Source organism: Neolamprologus multifasciatus, chromosome 7 (genome assembly GCF_963576455.1).
Source record: "Neolamprologus multifasciatus chromosome 7, fNeoMul1.2, whole genome shotgun sequence".
NCBI lineage: Eukaryota > Metazoa > Chordata > Actinopteri > Cichliformes > Cichlidae > Neolamprologus > Neolamprologus multifasciatus.
In genome coordinates, this window is record NC_140445.1 from 25,172,729 (window position 1) to 25,193,532 (window position 20,804).

At 39.3% G+C, this 20,804-nt stretch overlaps 1 protein-coding gene and 1 long non-coding RNA gene across 3 annotated transcripts; both read left to right on the plus strand.

Moving 5' to 3' along the window:
* The first annotated feature begins 1,662 nt into the window (after positions 1-1,662).
* On the plus strand, positions 1,663-12,008 carry LOC146514368 (uncharacterized). The gene is made up of 3 exons (XR_014875122.1): positions 1,663-2,294; positions 3,685-3,802; positions 10,736-12,008. It is a non-coding gene; the product is annotated as an uncharacterized LOC146514368 (long non-coding RNA).
* Positions 12,009-13,330: 1,322 nt separating this feature from the next.
* Positions 13,331-20,451, plus strand: mpx (myeloid-specific peroxidase). 2 transcript variants are annotated; one of them, XM_085166643.1, is made up of 16 exons: positions 13,331-13,411; positions 13,550-13,615; positions 13,715-13,802; positions 13,969-14,144; positions 14,330-14,462; positions 14,872-15,001; positions 15,100-15,306; positions 15,402-15,759; positions 15,933-16,093; positions 16,176-16,434; positions 16,524-16,694; positions 16,792-17,029; positions 17,284-17,495; positions 17,624-17,652; positions 19,255-19,365; positions 19,694-20,451. In XM_085166643.1, exons 2-16 carry the CDS (start codon positions 13,552-13,554, stop codon positions 19,700-19,702), a joined length of 2,346 nt encoding a protein of 781 aa, XP_085022769.1. In that variant the 5' UTR covers positions 13,331-13,411; positions 13,550-13,551; the 3' UTR covers positions 19,703-20,451. The 2 variants fall into 2 exon arrangements, with proteins under 2 accessions (XP_085022769.1, XP_085022768.1); XM_085166642.1 differs by having other exon boundaries at positions 13,332-13,411; positions 19,243-19,365.
* The last annotated feature ends 353 nt before the right edge of the window (positions 20,452-20,804 follow it).

The following is a 20,804-nucleotide window of genomic DNA, read 5'->3' on the forward strand; positions in this document are numbered from 1 at the left end:
CAACTCGTTCCTTTTAGCTTCCCAGAGTCTGTGCAATATCAGCAAATAATATAAAACATGTAGGAATTTGCCTTACAGCCTTGACCTAATGCTAACAACAAGCTTTGATAACCACATATCTATGACTGTAGGTCGTTGTTAAGTTTATTTTTACATTTAAAACTTCTGTGACATGCCATTCGTACTACTACTTCCTGTGAACTGGAACAAATGAGAATAACTAGCTCAATACTGTCAGACAGAGTAGATGCTTAAAATCAAACAAAAAGTATTGTTAGACACTAAAAACCGGGGTAAATATAGAACACATTTTCTAAATGATGGTTTCATTTATTAAGAGAAAAAACTAAACACACCTGCCTACTGGGCCTACTGTTTGTGAAAAAAAAAAGAAAGTTGCTGTGACTAATCACATTTGTAGAAACCTGAGGTTAGTTTCACTAACCACACCCAGGCCTGTTGAATCAAGAAAACACTTAACTAGAACCAGTCGGACAAAGTGAAGTTAAAGATCTCAAAAAACGAGATATTACATCACAATTTAAATAAACTTTCTGTAAAGGTTTACAAAGCCATTTCTAATGCTTTGGGACTCCAATGAACCGTGGTGACAGCCTTTATCTACAAACAGGTAAACCTTGGAAGAGTGCTGACCCTTCCCAGAATTTGTGAATCTCCCACTGCAAAATAAATCCAAGAGCACATTCACAACTCACAAAAGAACCCAAAACAACATATACAGATCTGCAGGCCTCGCTTTCCTCCATTAAGGTCAACAATAATAAACAGAGACTGACCAAAAAAGAGCATTTCATAAAAAGAACATCACGCTGACAGTCAAACACGGTGGTGGTGGTCTGGGGCTGCTTTGCTGCTTCAGGACCTGGATGAATTGCCATAATTTGTTGGAACTGTGAATTCTGCTCTCTATCCAGCAGGACAATAATCCAAATAAACCTGAAAATCCACGTCTGAATTGCTCAAAAGCAACAAAATGAAAGTTTTGGAGTGGCCTAGGAAAAGTCTGGACATGAGATGCTTTTGGCATGACCATCTTTTTCTAAAATTAAAAACATGTAATTATGACAAATATACAAAAAAAAAAAATCATCATTAAGTTTCAGCCGGTTCCTGGTCACTAATTTGTGCAGAGTAGTGTGGGGCTTTTTGGTGAAGATGTGCATTATTATTTCACTGACTGCTGTAGAAGATAACCGAGGCCACATTGTTTGCACTACACCTGCACAATCACATGTTCAGGTTCAAATAAAGTCAAAAGCAGCACGAGGCTTCAGTTTTAGGAAATCATGGCTATAGTTCCCTTTCTTGCTTCTTCAACTTTTATGTTTGCTTTACAACAAAGGACTGCTCAGTGACATCTCAGATGTACCTGCTCCCACATGTTTAGACAAGAAATAATTCAAAAGCTATTCAACTGGAAATTGTACCAAATATCAAAATACAGGGAGTTCGTGGAGTGATTTTGTTGGAAAGACGCAGCTCTCTAGACTTTACAGAAATCTTTTTTTTCATATAGTTAAATTATAATGCAAATTGTTGAAGTCGTTTATTTCTATACAAGACAATGTAGAAAATTAGAATTTAGAAAACTGTAAGGCTCTTCAATTGGATTTGGCTGATTTAACCAAATTCTATAAACCTTTGAGTCATATTTATCTAGATTACAATTATTTTATTACTATTTAACTATTATCCATTTCTGCTTTGTTCAGAAAAATGTCTCTCACTCTTTTGATACCAATCCGATTTTTTTTTTTTTACTAAATCTCACACCAAACCAAGCGAAGTTCTGAAAATTGCCCCGTTCACAGCTGTGGACACAGATAATGAGAAGCATCACCGTTTTGAACAGCAGTGGTCTGAGACTGCAAACCTCTTCCAGGGCCTGAAATTCCCTCCACAACAGGCACAAATTAAGAACACTTGAAACAGAAAGATATTCGGATTTGGATGCATTCCTGATATGTTCTTGAGAATTTTGATTGTTTGTTTTCTTTTTCCTTTAACAATCAATGGGCATTTGTGAAGATATGCTGGGAAACATGCAGTCTTAAAAAGGCCAATCCCCCCCCCCTCCCCCCCAAATCAAACAGTCCAGCAGGTAGCTCTGCATGTTTGATTAGCAGATTTTTTACACCAGATGTCCTTCCTGTTGCAATCTGGGATCACCAGGCAAATGTGTAAACCACTAAACTTGGTGCAGCTCATGCTGTTTTTATATAGTCTCTACCTGATTAACCTTTGAGGGGAAAATCTGAGGTCATTAAGTCACTGTGAGTATTTTTAATGTTTCTGTTTCTCTCATTCTTGTTGTTCACAAATGTCCAAAACCGTATTTTCACAGCGCAGTCAATGACTTTACACACAGCACAGATATGTGCAAGTTTTCCATATAATAAAATAATTTTCCTATTAAAAAAAATAGTAATATAATAAAATGATAAAAAATATGAATAGAGTGCAAATTGCAAATGGTTTCAAAATGACTCAGGTAATGCAATAATATGGTTGCAGTGCAGGTTTGGTAGTTAAAACTGTGTCCAAACAGTCGTTATGCGGACATTTGATGGACTAGTTAAACCTGTTTATGGCTCTTGGATCGTAATTCAGAGCTTCAAGGTCTATGTGTGAAAGGTTGCACTAGTTCAAATTGGCTGTGCATGGGTGTGCTTGGTCCTTGCAGATGGTGTTGACTTTCCTAAGTCAGTGCCTGCTGTAAATGTTTTCCAGAGCTGAAAGCTGTCCCCCGACAGTCTTCCCCTTTCTCAATATAACCTGAGTTTTCCTGTGAGAAACCACAAAAATACAGTAGCAGCACCGGTCAGAGGAGAACACGTCACTTCAGTTATTTCAATATGCCTTACAGTTTCAGTCTAGATGCCAACAGTGAGACAGTTTTACATGAACGTCATTCCCTTTCAACCCCATTACAGTCTTGGTGCACAGCTGCTTATCATTACTGGAGTGTTTTTCTGTATTCTTGCAGAAAATCTGCCTGCTTTTTATGTCTGAGGTAACATCCAGGAAATTTGTCCTCCTTAACAATAAAAATGCAAATAAATCTTTGTAATTCACGCTTTTGTTTTCGGTGAATATTTTTTAGAATATTATACATAATGATCAAGAATTTGTTATATAGTTGGTAGAGTTTCAGTTATAAATGAAGCAGCGAGCTACAGAGAAGTGAAAGGACTCCGTTTGTGACCCATGCTTGATTTACACTGAGCACCTGTAACTGCAACTTTTTACAGTAAAGTTCTGCTTTTTTTTTTTACTTATGCTTGTAAATTTATAGTGGTCGGAGAGTTTGCTGCCTCTTCTATGCTGTGGCTCTTAGCTTTAACTCAGAGTTCTCATCATAGGGGGGACTTTCTACTTCACGTCCCTTATGTCTGTCACCAAACTTTGCCTTTCTTCTGTGCCCTCAGATATACAGCTGGGGCATATTCACCTGGAAGAACAGGGAAATCCTAGCTCCCTGTTGTTCTTCTTTATCTCTTGTATTGGTATAGATATAGCCTAGTTATTGATTATAACCCTAACCCACTCAGGTGTAATAGGAAATAATTCTGTTTCTGTTCTCAGCCACCGTTTGGTTCAATCACTCATTTACCAGTAGGGTGTGTTGTGACACCCATAGACTTGACACAGATCCTTTATCAGTTCTGTCTCCAGGTGCTGACCTTGGTAAGAATGGCTTTTACTGAAACACTTAAGCCTGGGGACGAACTTCCCATCCAAGTCTCGTGAGCAAATCCAGGAAAACCAGAGCTGACAACAGGTGAGCTGTTCACGTCAGGCAGAGTACTCACCACAGGGATGGACAGTGGTGACCTCTGGTGGGGGGAAAATGAAACAGGGACCATCCAGACTCAGTGAATGACTGGAAGGTTTAAATATTACAGTCTTCACTATCACTGGAACAGATAACTATCTCAGGTGAGATCATTATTGACACACTGCCAGTAAGTGTTCCTGCCAATAAATCAATTCTCTGGAATGTGTGCTACAATGGCAAAGGTGTTTGATGGCCAAAGCTTCAGCTTTACAACCTGGTTGAGCATGTGATCACGTGCCACAAGGCTTGGTGCAGCAGCCTGGGTGTAATTCTGTCTCTGAGCCCAAACCGTAGTTCAAAAGTCAAAGTCAGAACCAAACAGTGATTCTGGAGTATCATTTAATCCCAAATTATTACTGAAAAATCTCCAGGGCTTGAGCAGTTTTTTGTTGGTGCTACGTTGACCTTTGCAGACACATGTAGCTGTCAGGTGTCTAAATCTGTAGAAAAACTGGAAATGTAGGCTCCTTTTCTTCATGTTTCTGTTTGTGTTTATCCTTTAGCCTCAGTGCTGCACAGATGACCTTAATTCAGTGTGGGTAAAGCACTTCTTTGTAACAAACTGAAACAGCAGCATGCATGGAAAGGGAAATAACCACTCCTGACCAAAAAAGTCTCACATTTGTCAACAAACATCTTGATGATCCCCAAGACTTTTGTGGACTCAGGAGACAAGAGTTGAACTTTCTTGGAGGTTGGAGTCCCGTTACGTCTGCATAAAACTAATACAGCATTTAATAAAAAGAACATCACACCAACAGTCAAACATGGTGTTATGGCCTAGGGCTGCTTTGCTGCTTCAGGACCTGGATGAATTGGCGTAATTTGTTGGAACTGTGAATTCTGCTCTCTATGCAGCAGGACAATGATCCAAACACACCTGAAAATCTACGTCTGAATTGCTCAAAAACAACAAAATGAACGTTTTGAAGTGGCCTAGTGAAAGTCTGGACATGAGATCCTTCTGGCTGTCCATGCTTGAAAACCCTCCAATGTGACTAAATTAAAACAGTTCTGCAAAGAAGAGTGGGACAAATTTCCTCCACAGTGATGTGAAAGACTCATTGGCAGTCATCACAAATGCATGATTACAGTTCTTGCTGCCATATGTGGGACAACCAGTTATTAGGATTAGGGAGCAATTATGTAAGTAGCTTTGGACAGCCTTTTCCCCTTAATAAATGAAATAATGAAACTGGACTGAACTAAATTTTACATTTACTCAGGTTATGTTTGTCTAATATTAACATTTATATGTTTTCCTGAAACATGTAATTATGACAAATATATATATATAAAAAAAAAAAAAACCCACTAAGAAACCAGTAGGTGAAAGGAAAAACTCTGGGTGAAAACTCTTTAGTACTATTAAAGGTGGAAAAACTTTAATAGGACTTTAGTTTTTTAAGGAATATTTCTTTTTTAATCTAAAGGATACAGCGAGAGCGACGCCAGGAATTGGCTGATGTGATCACATCTGATAAAACCGATAAAAGGCCACTGCCGTGTTTTGAATTCATAATCAGGAAGGAAGTGGCGTTTCTTTACTCCGAGGGGTTTTGTCCCAATCATTATTATCATACCTGTTGCAAAAAACATTTTTTATCCATTTCCCTAGAACCAAACTATGATTCAAAAGTCAAAGTCAGAACCACACAATGATTCTGGAGTTTCGTTTATTACTAACTTATTACTGATGAAACTCCAGGCCTTGAACATGGCTCTTGGTTGGTGCTACGTTGACCTTTGTAGACACATGTAGCTGTCAGGTGTCTAAATCTGTGGAAGAACTGGAAATAGGCTCCTCTTCTTCATGTTTCTGTTTGTGTTTATCCTTTAGCCTCAGTTCTGCACAGACGACTTTAATTCAGTGTGGGTAAAGCACTTCTTTGTAACAAAGTGAAACTGTTACAAAAAAAATGGTCTGCTGCCACCATTGTCTGAGCTTCTTTAATGTGTTGTTTTCCCTCACATGTTCCTCTTTTGTGGTTAGCTCTGTTGCCTTTGTTCCATTTCATGTTCCAGCTTACTTTTCAAGTAATAGTAAATGGTAAATGGCCTGTATTTGTATAGCACTTTACTAGTCCCTAAGGACCCCAAAGCGCTTTACACATCCAGTCACCCACCAATACACACACACATTCACACCCTGGGGCGCACTGACAGAGGCGAGGCTGCCGGACACTTGACGGACGCTGATTGATTTATTGTTTTAACTGCCGGCCTCCACGGAAAGTAATTAGAATATTAGTATTCAGTGTCAAGCGTACATCACATTCATGTAAATCATGTACGTTCATGAGCCGCATACAACGTACTTTGATCTTAAGCGGTCTTTCTGTCAGTGCAAAGTAGTTTAACTGCAAATTGAATTCCTGAGAGATCTCAGTATAAGAGAAGGAAGTGCCATTTCAACAGTACCTCTCAGTTTTTTTTTTTCACATGATAAAGAAATACTGCTGAAGTAAATGAAAGATGTCTGTCAGGGCTTGAGCTTAAATTGTAAGAAATAAATGTGTAAAATTACAGAAGTTTTTTGTTAAGTCATAGAAAATGTCCTATTTTATTTTATTTGATTTATTTTTGCTCTCAGCAAACTGCTGGAAAAGATCTTTCCAGAGTGCAGAGTGAAAAAACAGGGGCTTTTCTTTTATTTAATTGTTCACCTATTACTTCAGTTTAGTGGTATGAATGGCTGTGGGGAAGGTCTTTATCAGTAGGACAGGCTGTAAAATTTATGAAAATACAGTTAAAAGTCCAACATTTATGCCCCCCTCAGGCTTTATGTTTGAGGATACAAGTCGACATACAGCGGGAAAAGGAGAGTTTGTTCCTGGATCAAAATGGGCCTTTGTGGGCTGACTCTTTATGTAAGCATTACTGGTCTGCATAGTGATTCTGTATTGTGCTACTTAAAAGAAGTTAAGAACAAATATATATATATATTATTTTGATTAAATAAACAGTGAGCCCAAAGCTTTCTTGGAGGGGTTGCCAATTTATTTTTCATTTTGTTTTTGCGTGCATGCTGGAAAAACCCAGTAAATGTTGCACAATATCTAAAAATACAGAGCAAAGCTGGTTTGAGATGTTTTAAACTGGCCACTGCCAGCCAGAGATTAAGAAACAGAGCAGCTATTTTTTTTTTGACAACTTATTTGCTTGTTAAATATTTTTCCAAGAACTGCCTTGAAAAGCTGCAAAGAAATGCAGTTTGGCATCACTATCCTCATTGTGAATTGTATCAACCACATTTAACATTGTTCCATACCAACGTCACCTCATTACCTGGTTCATCAACACTGCAGGAAGATCCTCATCTTTGCTATTCTGCAAAACTCCACAGTCATTTAGTTTATCACATCATCGCTTAATAACTTCTCTTTGCACAATAAGAAATGCACTGCCCTCTGAGTAATAACATACTTTTATGATGAAAAAAATAAAAAACTTCCTGGTGATCATGTGTATCATGTAATCTGAATCAGAGGAGATGACAGACATTAATAGAAAGCCATAGTATTGTGTTCCTGGTGTCACAATAGATACAGTAAATAAAAAGGCTGGAATTCCACTCATTGTTTAATTTAAACCCATTGTTCTTTTCTTTCTCCAAGGTACTTTTTCTTTCACAGCTTGTGAAATCAGTTCGGTATTCTATTTCTTCTTCCTTCAACCTCACAATTTGTGACGCGATCAAGCTCATCAGTTCATTGTAGATCTCAGTATGGGTTTTTTTTCCCCCGTTTGTTGTTCATGTATAACCAGAAACAATAGATATTTGTATTTGCAGTTTTGTAAGCGAGGACACCAATCACCAAACAAAAGCTGGAAAACAGTTGCTACATGCAGTACAGTCTTGTAATACAGTCTCGTGAAATTTGAATGGATATTTGAAATTTGAATCTCAGAAGATAAAGCCAGTAGCAAATATAGTTTAATTTCAGGGGTGGGATACGTGGAAGCTACTTCTCTGAGGAATATGGATTGAAGTTGACAAACAAACATAGATTTAATACACATATTACCTTTGTGTCTGTCTCTATTACTCTGTGTGTTTCTGTGCACACTTGCTAGAATCCTTTTGTCTTCAGAGATGCCTGAATACTTCATGACACAGACTCAAAAAGGTGCTCAGAGATTTTGGTCCATATGGACATGATAGCATCACACAGTTACTGTAGATTTGATGGTTGTGTCCATGAACTAAATCTCCTGTTCTACTACATCAAAGGTGCTTCACTGGATTGAGATCTAATGACGGTGGAGTCAGTTTGAGTAAAGTGAACTCATTGTCATGCTCAGAAAATCAATTTGAGATGATTTGAGGTTTGTTTTTTTTCTGCTGGAAGAAGCCATTAAAAGCTACACTGTGGTCATATGGGGATGGACATGGCTAGCAACAATATATAGGCTCTGGCATTGCTAAATTGGTACTAAGGGGTTCAGAGTGTGCTATTAAAATACCCCCTACATGATTACACCACTGCCAGCAGCCTGTGCTTTCATCTTGTTTATATCCAATTCTGACCCTGCCATTCAAATGTTTCAGCAGAAATCGAGACTCTTGAGATGAAGTCTATTAAATTAGCTTCTTTCCTCGTCGTGACGCTCTGTATGAACGTCAGCAGGCGTGCGTAATGAAGTGGCCAGTGTGTTTATTATGACCTACTTCATAACTCTTATCTATATGAGATAGAAAGTTTTAGAATTACTCATTGATATAAACACAACACCAGTGTCCAGCAGCCTCGCCTCTGTCAGTGCAACCCAGGGTGGCTGTGGCTACAATGTAGCTTGCCATCACCAGTGTGTGAATGTGTGCGTGAATGGGTGGATGACTGGATGTGTAAAGCGCTTTGGGGTCCTTAGGGACTAGTAAAGCGCTACACAAATACAGGCCATTTATCATTTACCAAATAACGACTGTAAAGTACCTGCATTTGTGTTTGGGTCAGTTATTAACTGGAGCAACACAGAACTACAGTTCAAAGAGGTGAAGTGATGCCGGGGCTGACGGGAATCCTTTTCTGCTGTAATTTATAGATTTTTTATTTTTGAATCAAGCATTTGAAATGGTAAATAATAATGAACACACACTCTTTGTATGCAGGCTCGTTACACTACAACGTTTGTCTTTGTTTAAAAACAGGAAACACACATGAGACAACAGACATGCCCTTTTGTCTTTTAGTTTCACAAGATGCGTCGAAACTTCAATAACGGAGTTTCTGAAATGTTCCCTGAATATTAGGATTTTGTTCAGGCTGAAATCAGGTCAAGCAGCAAAGTTTTCAATTCCAAGAAGAAAAGTCCGGGTTCTTCCAGGTAAAATGGGCCCTTTTTTAGCCATTAAAAATAATGTATTTTATGACACAGCGTTGCTTTAACCTTGCTTTAAAAAATGGTTACAATGATGTTTTATTATAGCCCTGATGACCCTAAACTGCTTTGGTGGAAAGAAAAACAAGGGGGGGGGGGGGGGGGGTGAACAAGATTCAGAAAAGCAAACATAAAAAGGGTTAATGTGGTTTAACCATTAGGACGATCTGATAAAGGTGGTGAGTTAAGATAAGATTTCATGCATGCTGAACTCCTACTACCAAAGCAAGTGTGACGATTTATTGTCTCTAGTTCCCAGTTTCCTTATCATGTTTATAATGAAGGTGAGTATAAAGCACCAGCGGAATTACTAACTGAACTAAGAGGCATTGTTCAATCTCACAAAATAATTTTAGACAAAAGGGATCATTAAAAATGAAAGTGCTGCATTCAGTTTGTATCCACCGTTAATGCTGCACTGATTGTGCAGCTTTGTTGCTCAAATCTAAAAGCAGAATCAGGTTTAATACAAAACACCTCGAAACTTACTACCCAACCCTGTGGTGAAATCGGATTTCTTGCTAAACCTTGAAGTTAGTTAACAACATCTCAGTCGTTGCTTTTTATTTCTGCTTTTTTACTTCCTTCAAAGTCTGATTTGGACATGGCTGCAAGTGAAATCCTTCAGCTAATGTTGCGAAAAACAGAGGTTTCCTCACAGAAAACTAAACTTTTTTTTTTTATCACCGGCAGGCAGTCTGAACGAAAACATGAATCATATTTCTTAATGTTTAAGGTCTTGGACACATCCAAAGATTTGCATGCACTGTCAGTCACTAATCTCAGTTCATTAACAGTAATGTGTTTTGATGTGCAGGAAATGTTCTTATTTCGAGTCAAGCTTTGCATTACCACATCAAAGCAAGCATTAAACTGTCTCATAACAAAAATATAGAGTCACCGGGCTCTTTGTGAGGAACACCTGATCAACTGCTCATCGATGCAACTCATTTAGGTATCCAGAAATGGTCAAGATCACCTGCTGACCGTTGAAATGGGTAAGAATGGTGATTTAAGTGAGTTGGAATGTGGCTGCTTCAAGTTGAAGCAACAGGAGATTCTCATCCTGGACGTGTGGCCGACAAATCTGTCACATCAGTATGGACCCAAATCTCTGAGGAGTGTTTTAGCTGCTTTAGCTGTCAGACAGATGGCCTCACATTTGACTCTAGAGTACAGAGAGTCAAGAGTTCATGCCCTGGTGGACGGGGCTGTGGCTCCCCACACCCTCTAACAGATCATTACATGTAGGAACCTTTTAAAAACAAGCGCGTTCATGCATGTTCATGCTCACAGGTGTACACACGGGTGCTCACACACAAACTACACCCTTTTTGGCTCCTATCTTAAAGCACATTGTGCGCTGTCGGTCTTACGTGCTACACAACAATGTTTAACATTTAGTATTTACTGTTATAGTCCCATAGATCATCATGATGTTGTTTATTCTATTGCTCTAGTCTTCTTCTGCTTGTTTTCTTTTTTTCTCAACAGGTGATCCAGGAAAAGAAAAAGAGGGGGGAAAAAAAGAGTTCATGCTTGACTCAGTAACTGCAAGATGTCCAGGTCACTCCACCGCCGTGCTTCACATTGCACCATGCACTATGGCCAAACGTCTCCTCGTTGGTCTCGCCCGTCTAAACGACATTGTTTCACAAGTCTTTTTGTTGGTTCAGATGCAACTTTGCAAACCTAAGCTGTGCTGACATGTTCTTTGTAGAGAATAGGCTTTCTCCCTGAAAGCCTTCCAAAGAAATCACACGTGTTCAGTCTAATTGTCCTGCCATGAACTTTAAAAGTTAACTGAGAGTCTGAAGCGTAGTCCTTGATCATTGCTGATATCTTTCCTTCTTGGTATTTTATTAACACACACCTGAATGCTCCAGATCAACAAACTGCTAAAACTTTATAGACATACACATCGTTGTTAATGATTAGTTAAATGACTGCATTTAATTAGCATCACCTGACTAATACTTACCTTCTTAGTTGCTATGGAAACAGTAAGGTTGTTATTCGTTTTTCCACCCTCTGCTTCTGCATTTTGACTTATGTCTGTTAAATAAATAAAATAATGGCACAATATAATAAGTCATGTGTTGCTGTTCATCTGAAGTTGTGTGTACCTTACCTAGTATCTCGTAAGGATGTTTTTTAAAAATTTTTTTTATTAATATTATGCCCTGAAATGTAAAACCTTAGACTCAAAAGAGGATGTACTTCTTCTTTGACATGACTGTAAGCCCAATGTCCCAACTTTTCAAGTGAAGTCCCACCATCTTTTTTAGATAAAAAATGAAATAAAAAAATAAAACCCCAGCGTGGCAAAGATACCCACCCTGTGAAATGTCCTTCTTGAAGACAACGATGGCAAAAATGGTGCAGAAGTGAAGTTGTTTTGCAGCTTGAAAATTTACCTGATGTTTAATTTTTGCACCTCAATTTTTAAAAAATATTTAAAAAACAAAGGTCAAATTATTTTGTTGCATGGATGATCAGTCTGCTCGCAGTTTACAAATCACTTCCAGGATAAACACAGTAAACATGCAAAGGATGACCTGAAACACAATGAAAGGAAAAAAGATGGTTTTCTTCACACGCATAATGAATCCAGTCTCAACAAGTGAATATTTTAGCTGACCTAAAATAAAAACAAAATGATTTATTTCCTTGTTCAATCAGACATTTTTAGGACGGCCTATGTTGTGAAGACATGAAGTATAGAAACATGTGCGATTAGTTCCAGCTAGGCCAGCTTCTAATGTAACCCTGCAGTCTATCAGCAGAAATATGAAGTCTATTAATAAATGAAAGGTGTTTTTCATCATAGACTGTCACGACTTGTGTTTTTAGCTAATCTTTGAGCTTAACGAGAACAAGTATGGATTTCTTGTGACTACGTGCACATAGTTATTGTTATCCAGGTTGATGGTCTTCTCTCAGACTTGTTCCTTGTGTTATTATCCCCTGGGTCACAGGTTGCCTTGACAAATAACACAAAGCCAGTGTATATACAAAAGCTACAGGAATCTCCACCCAAACACAGATAAACTGGTACAAGGTAAAATTATGGTTCACTGCATTTCCTCATTGCTCAAGCATGTCTAACAAATACAATCTATTACTTATTTACTTGTTCGTCTGTGGCTACCGCCTTCAGTTAATACAGCATTGATGCGAACTGCCCAGAAGGAAAGAATGGTAAAAAACACAATTACTGATTTTTATGCTTAGTTTTCAATGAAGATTTTCATTTTTTATCAATAAAAAAATAAATCTGCCCCAAGTTTCGCAGGAAGTTTGTATTGTAATGCTGCGCGTCAATAAATGAATAAATGCGGCGCATCAATAAATGAAACAAAAAGACAGATCCCGTAAATGCTTTAAAGCCTTTTATATATGAACTGCCTGAATGAGGCAACACTGAAATTGCTCCCAACACAGCACAGTCTGACTTTTATTTATGAAAAGAAATAAGAAGAAAAAAAAAGTTAGTGTGCTTGTCTCTGATGGCTAAACCTGAAAGTGATAAATGAAAACCAAAACGTGCAAGGTTCATATCTACATACAGGCCATTTTTTGCATAGCATTCCCTCTCCTATCTCCTTTAATGTATTTAAATTATTTCCATTGTTTGGGATGCAGCAGGTCTGTGTTGAGCAGAATGAAATATAAAGTGCACAAAAGCCAAATGCAACATGCTCAGATAAGACTGCAAAGTCAGCTCAGGAGATTAATATGAATAAAAAACATCATTATGTTTGATGACAGAAAGCATTTAAATAAAACTGAAAAAGAAGATAAATCATTTTATTTAAATCCCTAAATGAAATTACAAATTTTTTTTTCTCTGCTGTTGCCATGATGACAACATCCTGAAGTGGTACGCATGGCAAAATATTTATATTGTTTCCCAAAAAGTATTGTCAGTCCTATCAGTTGACCAGAAGCAGTAACTGATTAGATAAAAACAAAGCATTTCCTTCAACACATATAGAAGGAACAAGGAAGAGCTCTTTACTGACGGTATCTGTACCTGCTTTATCTATGGGGGCGAGGCCTCTGGCCTCCCACAGAGTATAAAAAGGGTGAAAATGTGAGAGGCAGCATCACTACCACCAGCTTTCAAAGAGCATCTGAAGCCTGAGAGAACATCTGAAACCTTCACAGGTAACAAAATGTTTTTTCTTTCTTAGATATTTTTATGTGACACCAAATCTAAAAAATAATTTAAAAAAAATGTTTTTTGTTACTTTGTTTGTTTGTTGTTGTGTTTTTAACTGGATTCTGATTAAATGTTTGTTTCAGAAATGCTTTTTTCTGTCCTGCTTATGCTGGGCATCTGCCTGGTGCCCGCTGAGCTTAAACCAGCAAGTAAGTCTTCACGCTGCTGTTTTGTCACTAATACTCATCCTCACCTGATATTTTTTCCCCCAGTCATGTCATAAGATTGTTAATTTTCTTTGTCTGCAGATGAATATCTTGGCAGTCCTTTTCTTCAGCGATCTTTTGAAGAAGCAAGGAAAATTGTGGATGATGCATACAAGTACTCCAGAGAAGAGTGAGTTAATCTCATAGGCTTTCTTACCCCACATACCTATGCAGTAAAATGCTTTTCAACTGGTTTTTAAGCCAGTAGTAATGCCATAATTTATCAGTTCGGGAAAAAAAGAAGAAGGAGAAGAAATGCACCTTTTTCTCCAACTGTGTGACTTTTTTCCCTCCAGGAGTCTGAGACGAGTCCGCAGGGATGTGGTGAGTCCTCACGATGCTCTTCGTCTCCTGAAGCAACCCCGAGGTGACACACGCTCTGCGGTGAGATCTGCGGACTACATGGCGCAAACCATCCGTCTTGTGCAGGAGAAAGTGCATCATGTGCACAAGCGCTCACTCAATGCAACAGGTTAGACATACAGCGCCCACACAAAGGCAACACACACAATCTTTGCGGCAACTTTTACTGGCTGGAGTTGAGAATCTTTAGTGTTTCATGATGCAAGACTCAATTCTCTCTTAATATAATTAACTATTAGACTTGTGAAGGTGACAAAGTTGCACTCACTTAACTGTTTCTGTCACATTTTCCAGATTTGCTCACTCCCGAAGATCTGCAAAAACTTGCTCAAATAACTGGATGTGCCGCTCGAGTCAAAGCTCCGCAGTGCGTCACCACACCGGACCTCATCAAGTACCGCACAATCACCAGCGTGTGCAACAACCTGTAAGAGAAACTTTCTACTTTAACCTCTGTAGCACTTCTTTTATGCACATGCAAGAACGCACACCATTGTGCATTTCAAACATAAAATATAAAACCATTCTCATTTTCGATGAGAAAAATACTGCATTATTCATCATGTAGCCTATTTTAATTTTTTGATTTCATGGATAATAATGTGTTGCTGGGGATGGGGGGTGGGTGGGTAATTTATGTCATAATTCCTAGAAAAAATTAAAAGATCTTGTGTGGAATTAGTTGATTTTGAGACCAACTAGAGTCTAAATTCAAAGGAAATCCTTACGCAATACACCTGAACATTTGAGACCTTCTATAGCAAAAGATGTGTACACTTCCCTTGGAATTTCTCAAGTGGTGTTTCCAAACATGGGTGTTTCTTGTTTACTTTTAGAAAGAACCCACGCCTCGGTGCTTCCAACACCCCCTTCACCCGTTGGCTGCCTGCTGAGTATGACGACGGCATCTCCGAACCCAAAGGATGGAACAGGACCCGGAAATTCAACAACTTCTTGCTCCCACTGGTAGGACGCAGACATATCAGACTTTAATTTTAAATTTAATGGATGTATTTACTAGTTTTTATACCAGAATTGTGCATTCTTACTTTCTTTACTCTCAGGTGCGACAGGTGTCCAACAACATCCTGAGCACAGGAGACGCAGGCATAAGCAATGACTCCGTGTATTCTCACATGGTGACCTTGTTTGGCCAGTGGAACGACCATGACCTCACCTTCACACCCTTCTCACCCAGCATCCGTTCCTTTAGCAACGGGGTGAACTGTGACGAGAGCTGTGAGCACACCGAGCCATGCATTCCCATCCCGGTTAGTGTCTGACGCACGAAACCAAACAGTGGCATGTTGTTTTTGGTATCCATGACCAGCAGTTTTTTCACCCATGTTTTCTTGTCTATGAACAGCTTCCTCCCGGCGACTCTCGCCTATCCTTCTCTCAGTGCATCCCTGCGTTCAGATCCGCCCCGGCTTGTGGCACAGGATACAGTGCCTTAAATTTTGGTGGTGAGACGAACAGGAGAGAGCAGGTCAACGCGCTGACAGCCTTCCTCGATCTCAGCCAGGTGTATGGCTCTGAAGATAAGCTCGCTCTAACTCTTCGCAATCTCACTGACGATGGCGGCCTGTTGCGAGTAAACACAGAGTTCAGAGACAACGGGCGTGAGCTGCTGCCCTTCCACAGTCTCCAGGTGCAAATGTGCGCTACTCGCAAAAGAGTCACCAACGATACAAACGCCAGGGAGATTCCTTGTTTCATTGCAGGTTAGTAATTTCTCAAGCAATCACTAAAGGAACTGCACTTAGTGGCACTTTGGTTTTATTTTTTAATGCCAGAAGTGGCTGCTCAGTTATTACTAATCCATTAAACTGCTCTAAATGTACAGTCTAAGCAGGAGATGAACAGTATTGATGTTTGTTTTCTTTCTGTTCATAAGGTGATGCCCGTGTGGATGAAAACATCGGTCTGACCTCCCTTCACACGTTGTTTTTGCGTGAGCATAACCGCCTTGCTCGTGCACTGAAGAGGATAAACCCCCACTGGGACAGCGAGACGCTCTACCAAGAGGCCCGCAAGATCATGGGTGCTTACACACAGGTAGCTAAACTTCAGAATCAGCTTTTATATTCTCCAACATTTGCTCATATTTACTCAAATTAAAGCTCTCCGTCTCTCTCAGTTGTTTGTGTTCAGAGACTATCTGCCGCACATCGTTGGCACCGATGCAATGCGCAGACAGCTTGGCCGCTACCCCGGCTATAATCCCGCCGTTGACCCCAGCATCTCCAACGTCTTTGCAACCGCAGCTTACCGCTTCGCCCACTTAGCTGTTCAGCCAATTATGTTCCGCCTGGATACAAACTTCCGGGATCACCCTCAGTTCCCTAGTGTACCCTTGTTTAAAGCCTTCTTCACGCCCTGGAGAATCGCTTTCGAGGGTGAGTTGCACAAATACAACTTGTGTTGAATTTTCTTTTTATCCTCTGTCTTAAACTGTCAGCCTAATCTTTTTCTCTTTTATTTCCAGGTGGAATTGACCCTCTGCTGCGTGGTTTGTTTGGCAGTCCCGCTAAACTAAACACCCAGGATCACATGATGGTGACCGCTCTGAGAGACAAGCTGTTCCAGTTTGTACAGCATATATCCTTGGACCTCGGTTCTCTCAACATGCAGCGGGCACGTGACCACGGCATCCCTGGTACATCCCTTATTCACTTTTAGGTTTTTCTTTCTAGCATTTCATCATCTCAGAATTGTTCTCATCTGTGCTAACTTTATGTATTTTTCTCCTTAAGGCTACAACGCCTGGCGGAGGTTCTGTGGTCTGTCTCAGCCCAAGAATCAAGAAGAGCTGGGTAGGGTGCTGAACAACAATGACCTGGCCCGCAAGCTGCTGGAGCTCTATGGAACCCCCGACAACATTGATGTTTGGCTCGGAGGCGTTGCAGAGCCATTTGCCGAGGGTGGTCGTGTCGGGCCTCTGTTTGCTTGCCTCATCGCTACCCAGTTCCAAAGGATTCGCCAGGGTGACAGGTCTGTATGGGTATGGATGCTTGCAAAGCTGTGTCGGATGTGGAATTTAGAGTTATGGCATTTATAATTTATACATCATGAACGTGCCTTTTTTTTCCCTCGAAAACTAAGATAAGAAGTCTGAAAACTGAAAATCTGAAACTTTGCTAATGCATGTTTATTTATATTATTTTATTGACATCAGTATATCATTTAAGATATAGATTCTGTTGACACTAATCTCTTCCTTCCTCCACTTGGTGAAAAATTCTCAGGCTGTGGTACGAGAATCCAGGTGTCTTCACCACACAGCAAAGAGCAGCTCTGTCCCGTGTGAAACTGTCCACTATTATCTGTGAAAACACTGGGATTCAATCTGTCACCAGTGATGTCTTCAGTGTCACGTCAGCAAGCAACCGGCTCACGCCATGCACAGCGGCGCCTCGTCTGAATCTGGCTGCTTGGCGGGAGAGACGCTGCGACTCAGGTGAGACAGCACTAGAACAAACACTCAGCACCAAAATCACACTGATTTTTCACCCACAGTAGTTTAATGCAACTATTTTACATCTTCTGTCAAATTTTAAATAACAAATGTGGTGTTTGATCTTTCAGGCAACTGTTTTCCACTCAATGAAGCAGCCGTAAGTATTAATCACTAATTGCTAGTCACAATATAAAAGCACGGCACCTATTTACATATCTTGTGGCTCAGATGGGACGGTCATTAAATCCCTTCTTCCACTGAACTGCATGCCAAAGTGTGCTTAGGCAAGATACTGAAGTCCACATTCACACTGATGTATCCATCTGAGTGTGCACCTAAGCACACTTTTGGCTTTATCTCCACATACTCACACCCCGATCCGTCCATGCAGTGTCCATACTGTGTCAGTGAGGTTAAAGGTCCTTAGTAGGGGTGGGTTTTTATAATCGATTTATCGATTAAAATCGATTCTGGCTTGGATTACGTAAAATCGATTCATTAAAATCCTGAATCGATTTTTTAATACAAATTTATTTTGCCCGAAATGCCAGAATCTCAGGTGAAATCTCACAAAATTTCAACAACCACCAAACAGCTAAAACAGTAAATGAGAGCAGGAACACGGATTCTGCACAAAGACTTAAACACACAGCGCAGCCCGCGGATCAGAATCAGTTAGATGTCGAATTTCTCACAGTCGGGGCTGAAAGTCGACAGCCCGCTGATTCTGATCTGTCGGCGGGTCTGCGCTTTGTGTTCACGCCCTTTATGCGCTGATTGTAAAGCTGTTAGTTTGATGTCTCTCCAAACAATATTGACCGAACCAGCAGCAAAAGAAGATCCAAACTACACTTCACATAAACATCGTCATGTATTCACTCTTACTTTTACTGTTTTGCTTCTACCATGAGGCACATCTCTCTCTCTCTCTCTCTCTCTCTCTCTCCCTCTCTCTCTCTGTATGGTTTTCTGCATTATTCGCTTGCTTGTTACGCACAAGTCTACCTTTGTTTACAGCACTATCGGCCGACTTTTTTTTTCTTTCCGTTTTATATACTTCCGAAAAGAAAACCTAATTTCTGCCGTTCAATGCTGAACAAATTTAAACTTTTTAAAATTATGCAAAACGCTTAGCCGTGTCTCTAATAAAACCGCTGTAACTTCAGAGGTAATGTTCATATGTTGATTAATGGTTTTCTTTCGTTTTTGATGTACTGCAGAATATTTTTATAAAATCCCAGGCCAGAAAAAATCACCTTCATGTGTTTTATCTTCAGCTACTTTGACACAAAGGCATCTGCTGTGACGCTCACACCTTTGATAAAGTCTTGCGTGTGTCAGCTTCCTTTTTATAGATACAAAAATATGTAAATGTACTAATCTGAATTATAATATTTCTGACCGTCAAAATTTCCCATATTCAAATCGAAGTGAATCGAATCGAATCGAATTAAATCGAATCGTGAATCGAATCGATTCTGGACCTTGTGAATCGGAATTGAATCGATTCTAGAAATCAGTGACGATACCCAGCCCTAGTCCTTAGGTAAAGAAAAAAGCCCTTGTATGATTGAATGAATGAGGCTTGAGAAAGCATTTTTAGTGCTCAAATTGAGTAGAAAGTGTAATGAAAGTATCTATTTGCTTCACATCTTGCTAAAGCTGGTACACAAAAACTTAAAAACCATTTATTGTTTACTAATTTGTGCATTTTTTTATTAAAATTTGGAAATTTCTTTTTATATAGGTTCTGAACAAGGTGCAAAGCCAGGACCTGCAGGGCAATGAGGTCATTGAAGACCTCCAGGACGATGGGGTTGTTGAAGACCTGGAGGCCAATGAGGTCACAGACGACGTGCAGGGCAATGAGGTATATATCTCCCTTTATCTTACTGTGCTGCTGTCAGATCATCATTTTCCATCCAATTAACAATACTGAATGTTTTCTAAATAGCTCAAAATATTGAAATAATATAAAATCTAATATCCTACAGACCCAAGACAAAACAGCTGTTTACTGTAGCAGGCATGAAGTTAGAAATTTGTTCCCATTTCTAACCTAAGTGCTTAGTTTTGACGTTGAGGGTGAAAATGTCTCCCAAATAATGTGAGAGGTGGAATTGTGAAAAATTAAAAGTCTGCAATATTTAATGTGTTTACAATATTCTGAAGTGATTTACATTTTTGTTTCTCTTTAGTTCCAGTAAGGCTACAATGGCCACCCACCTTGACCTCCATCATTTTTGCCTGAATGAGTACATCCATATCCAGAGAGAATCACTTGTTCCCATTAGCTCATGTACAACAAACAAACCCACTGGAGTGCAAAGACAGCCCTTTCTACATGCATTATCCCTGGTGTCTATGGGTTTAGCTTCATCAGTGCAGAAAGTGTAGGCCAAGCTGCTGCTGTACATTTTGAAGGTCTATCAGGGAGTTCAGCATTGGTCATTGAGAGACATGGCACTTAACTAAAAAGTCTGCTCTTCACTGTCTGACACACTGAACTTCACACTGTCTGTCTGTCTTTGGATCTGTTATCATTACTCTGCACTTTGCTTTACGTTAATCAGGTCATAAATATTTAGCATTATTGGGGAGGACATACTGCTTTTTTTCTGTATGGCTAGGTTAGGGCACATTGTACAACTACATTTTATATTATTGTGAGAGATTAACATATTATTTGAATTTTAGCAAGCAGCTGTAAGAGTGTGAAATGTGATTTCAGCAGATATGTTCAACTCTGTTACACCAAAATTAGCATTTTATCAGATTTGATGATGAGATTTACTAGTGCTATTACGAAGATTTTATGCACAGATGAGATGTAAGCATACCTTGAAAATGTTATATATTTTGCTTTATCTGCTTTTTATGGACTTGTCTATCTTATGTTGCATTTTGCATTCAATAAAAAAGAAAACTGAGCTGCAATAAACAGTGTGCTCTTTGTTTCTCCAACTGCTGGCTCCAGCAACAGCCTAATTATTTATTGTGTGAAGTATAAATTCTCAAGATAGTTTACTTAATTATTATTCCTCCAGGTTTCACACGATGTTTTTTCCTCAGTGTTTTAAATCATCTCAGCATGTTTACTACTCACAAGTAAAGATGAAGTATTACAGTAACACAAAATCTTAACACAAACTATTAAATCGGAGCCAAATAAATAAAGTCCTGCCTACTGGAGCTGGTTTTATCCCAAGCTGTGACATTTAACTACGGATTAAGTAGAAGTATAGATACTAGTGTTAAAAAAAATACTCCACAACTTCTACCAGCTATTTTTATGTAAAACTAGCTGAA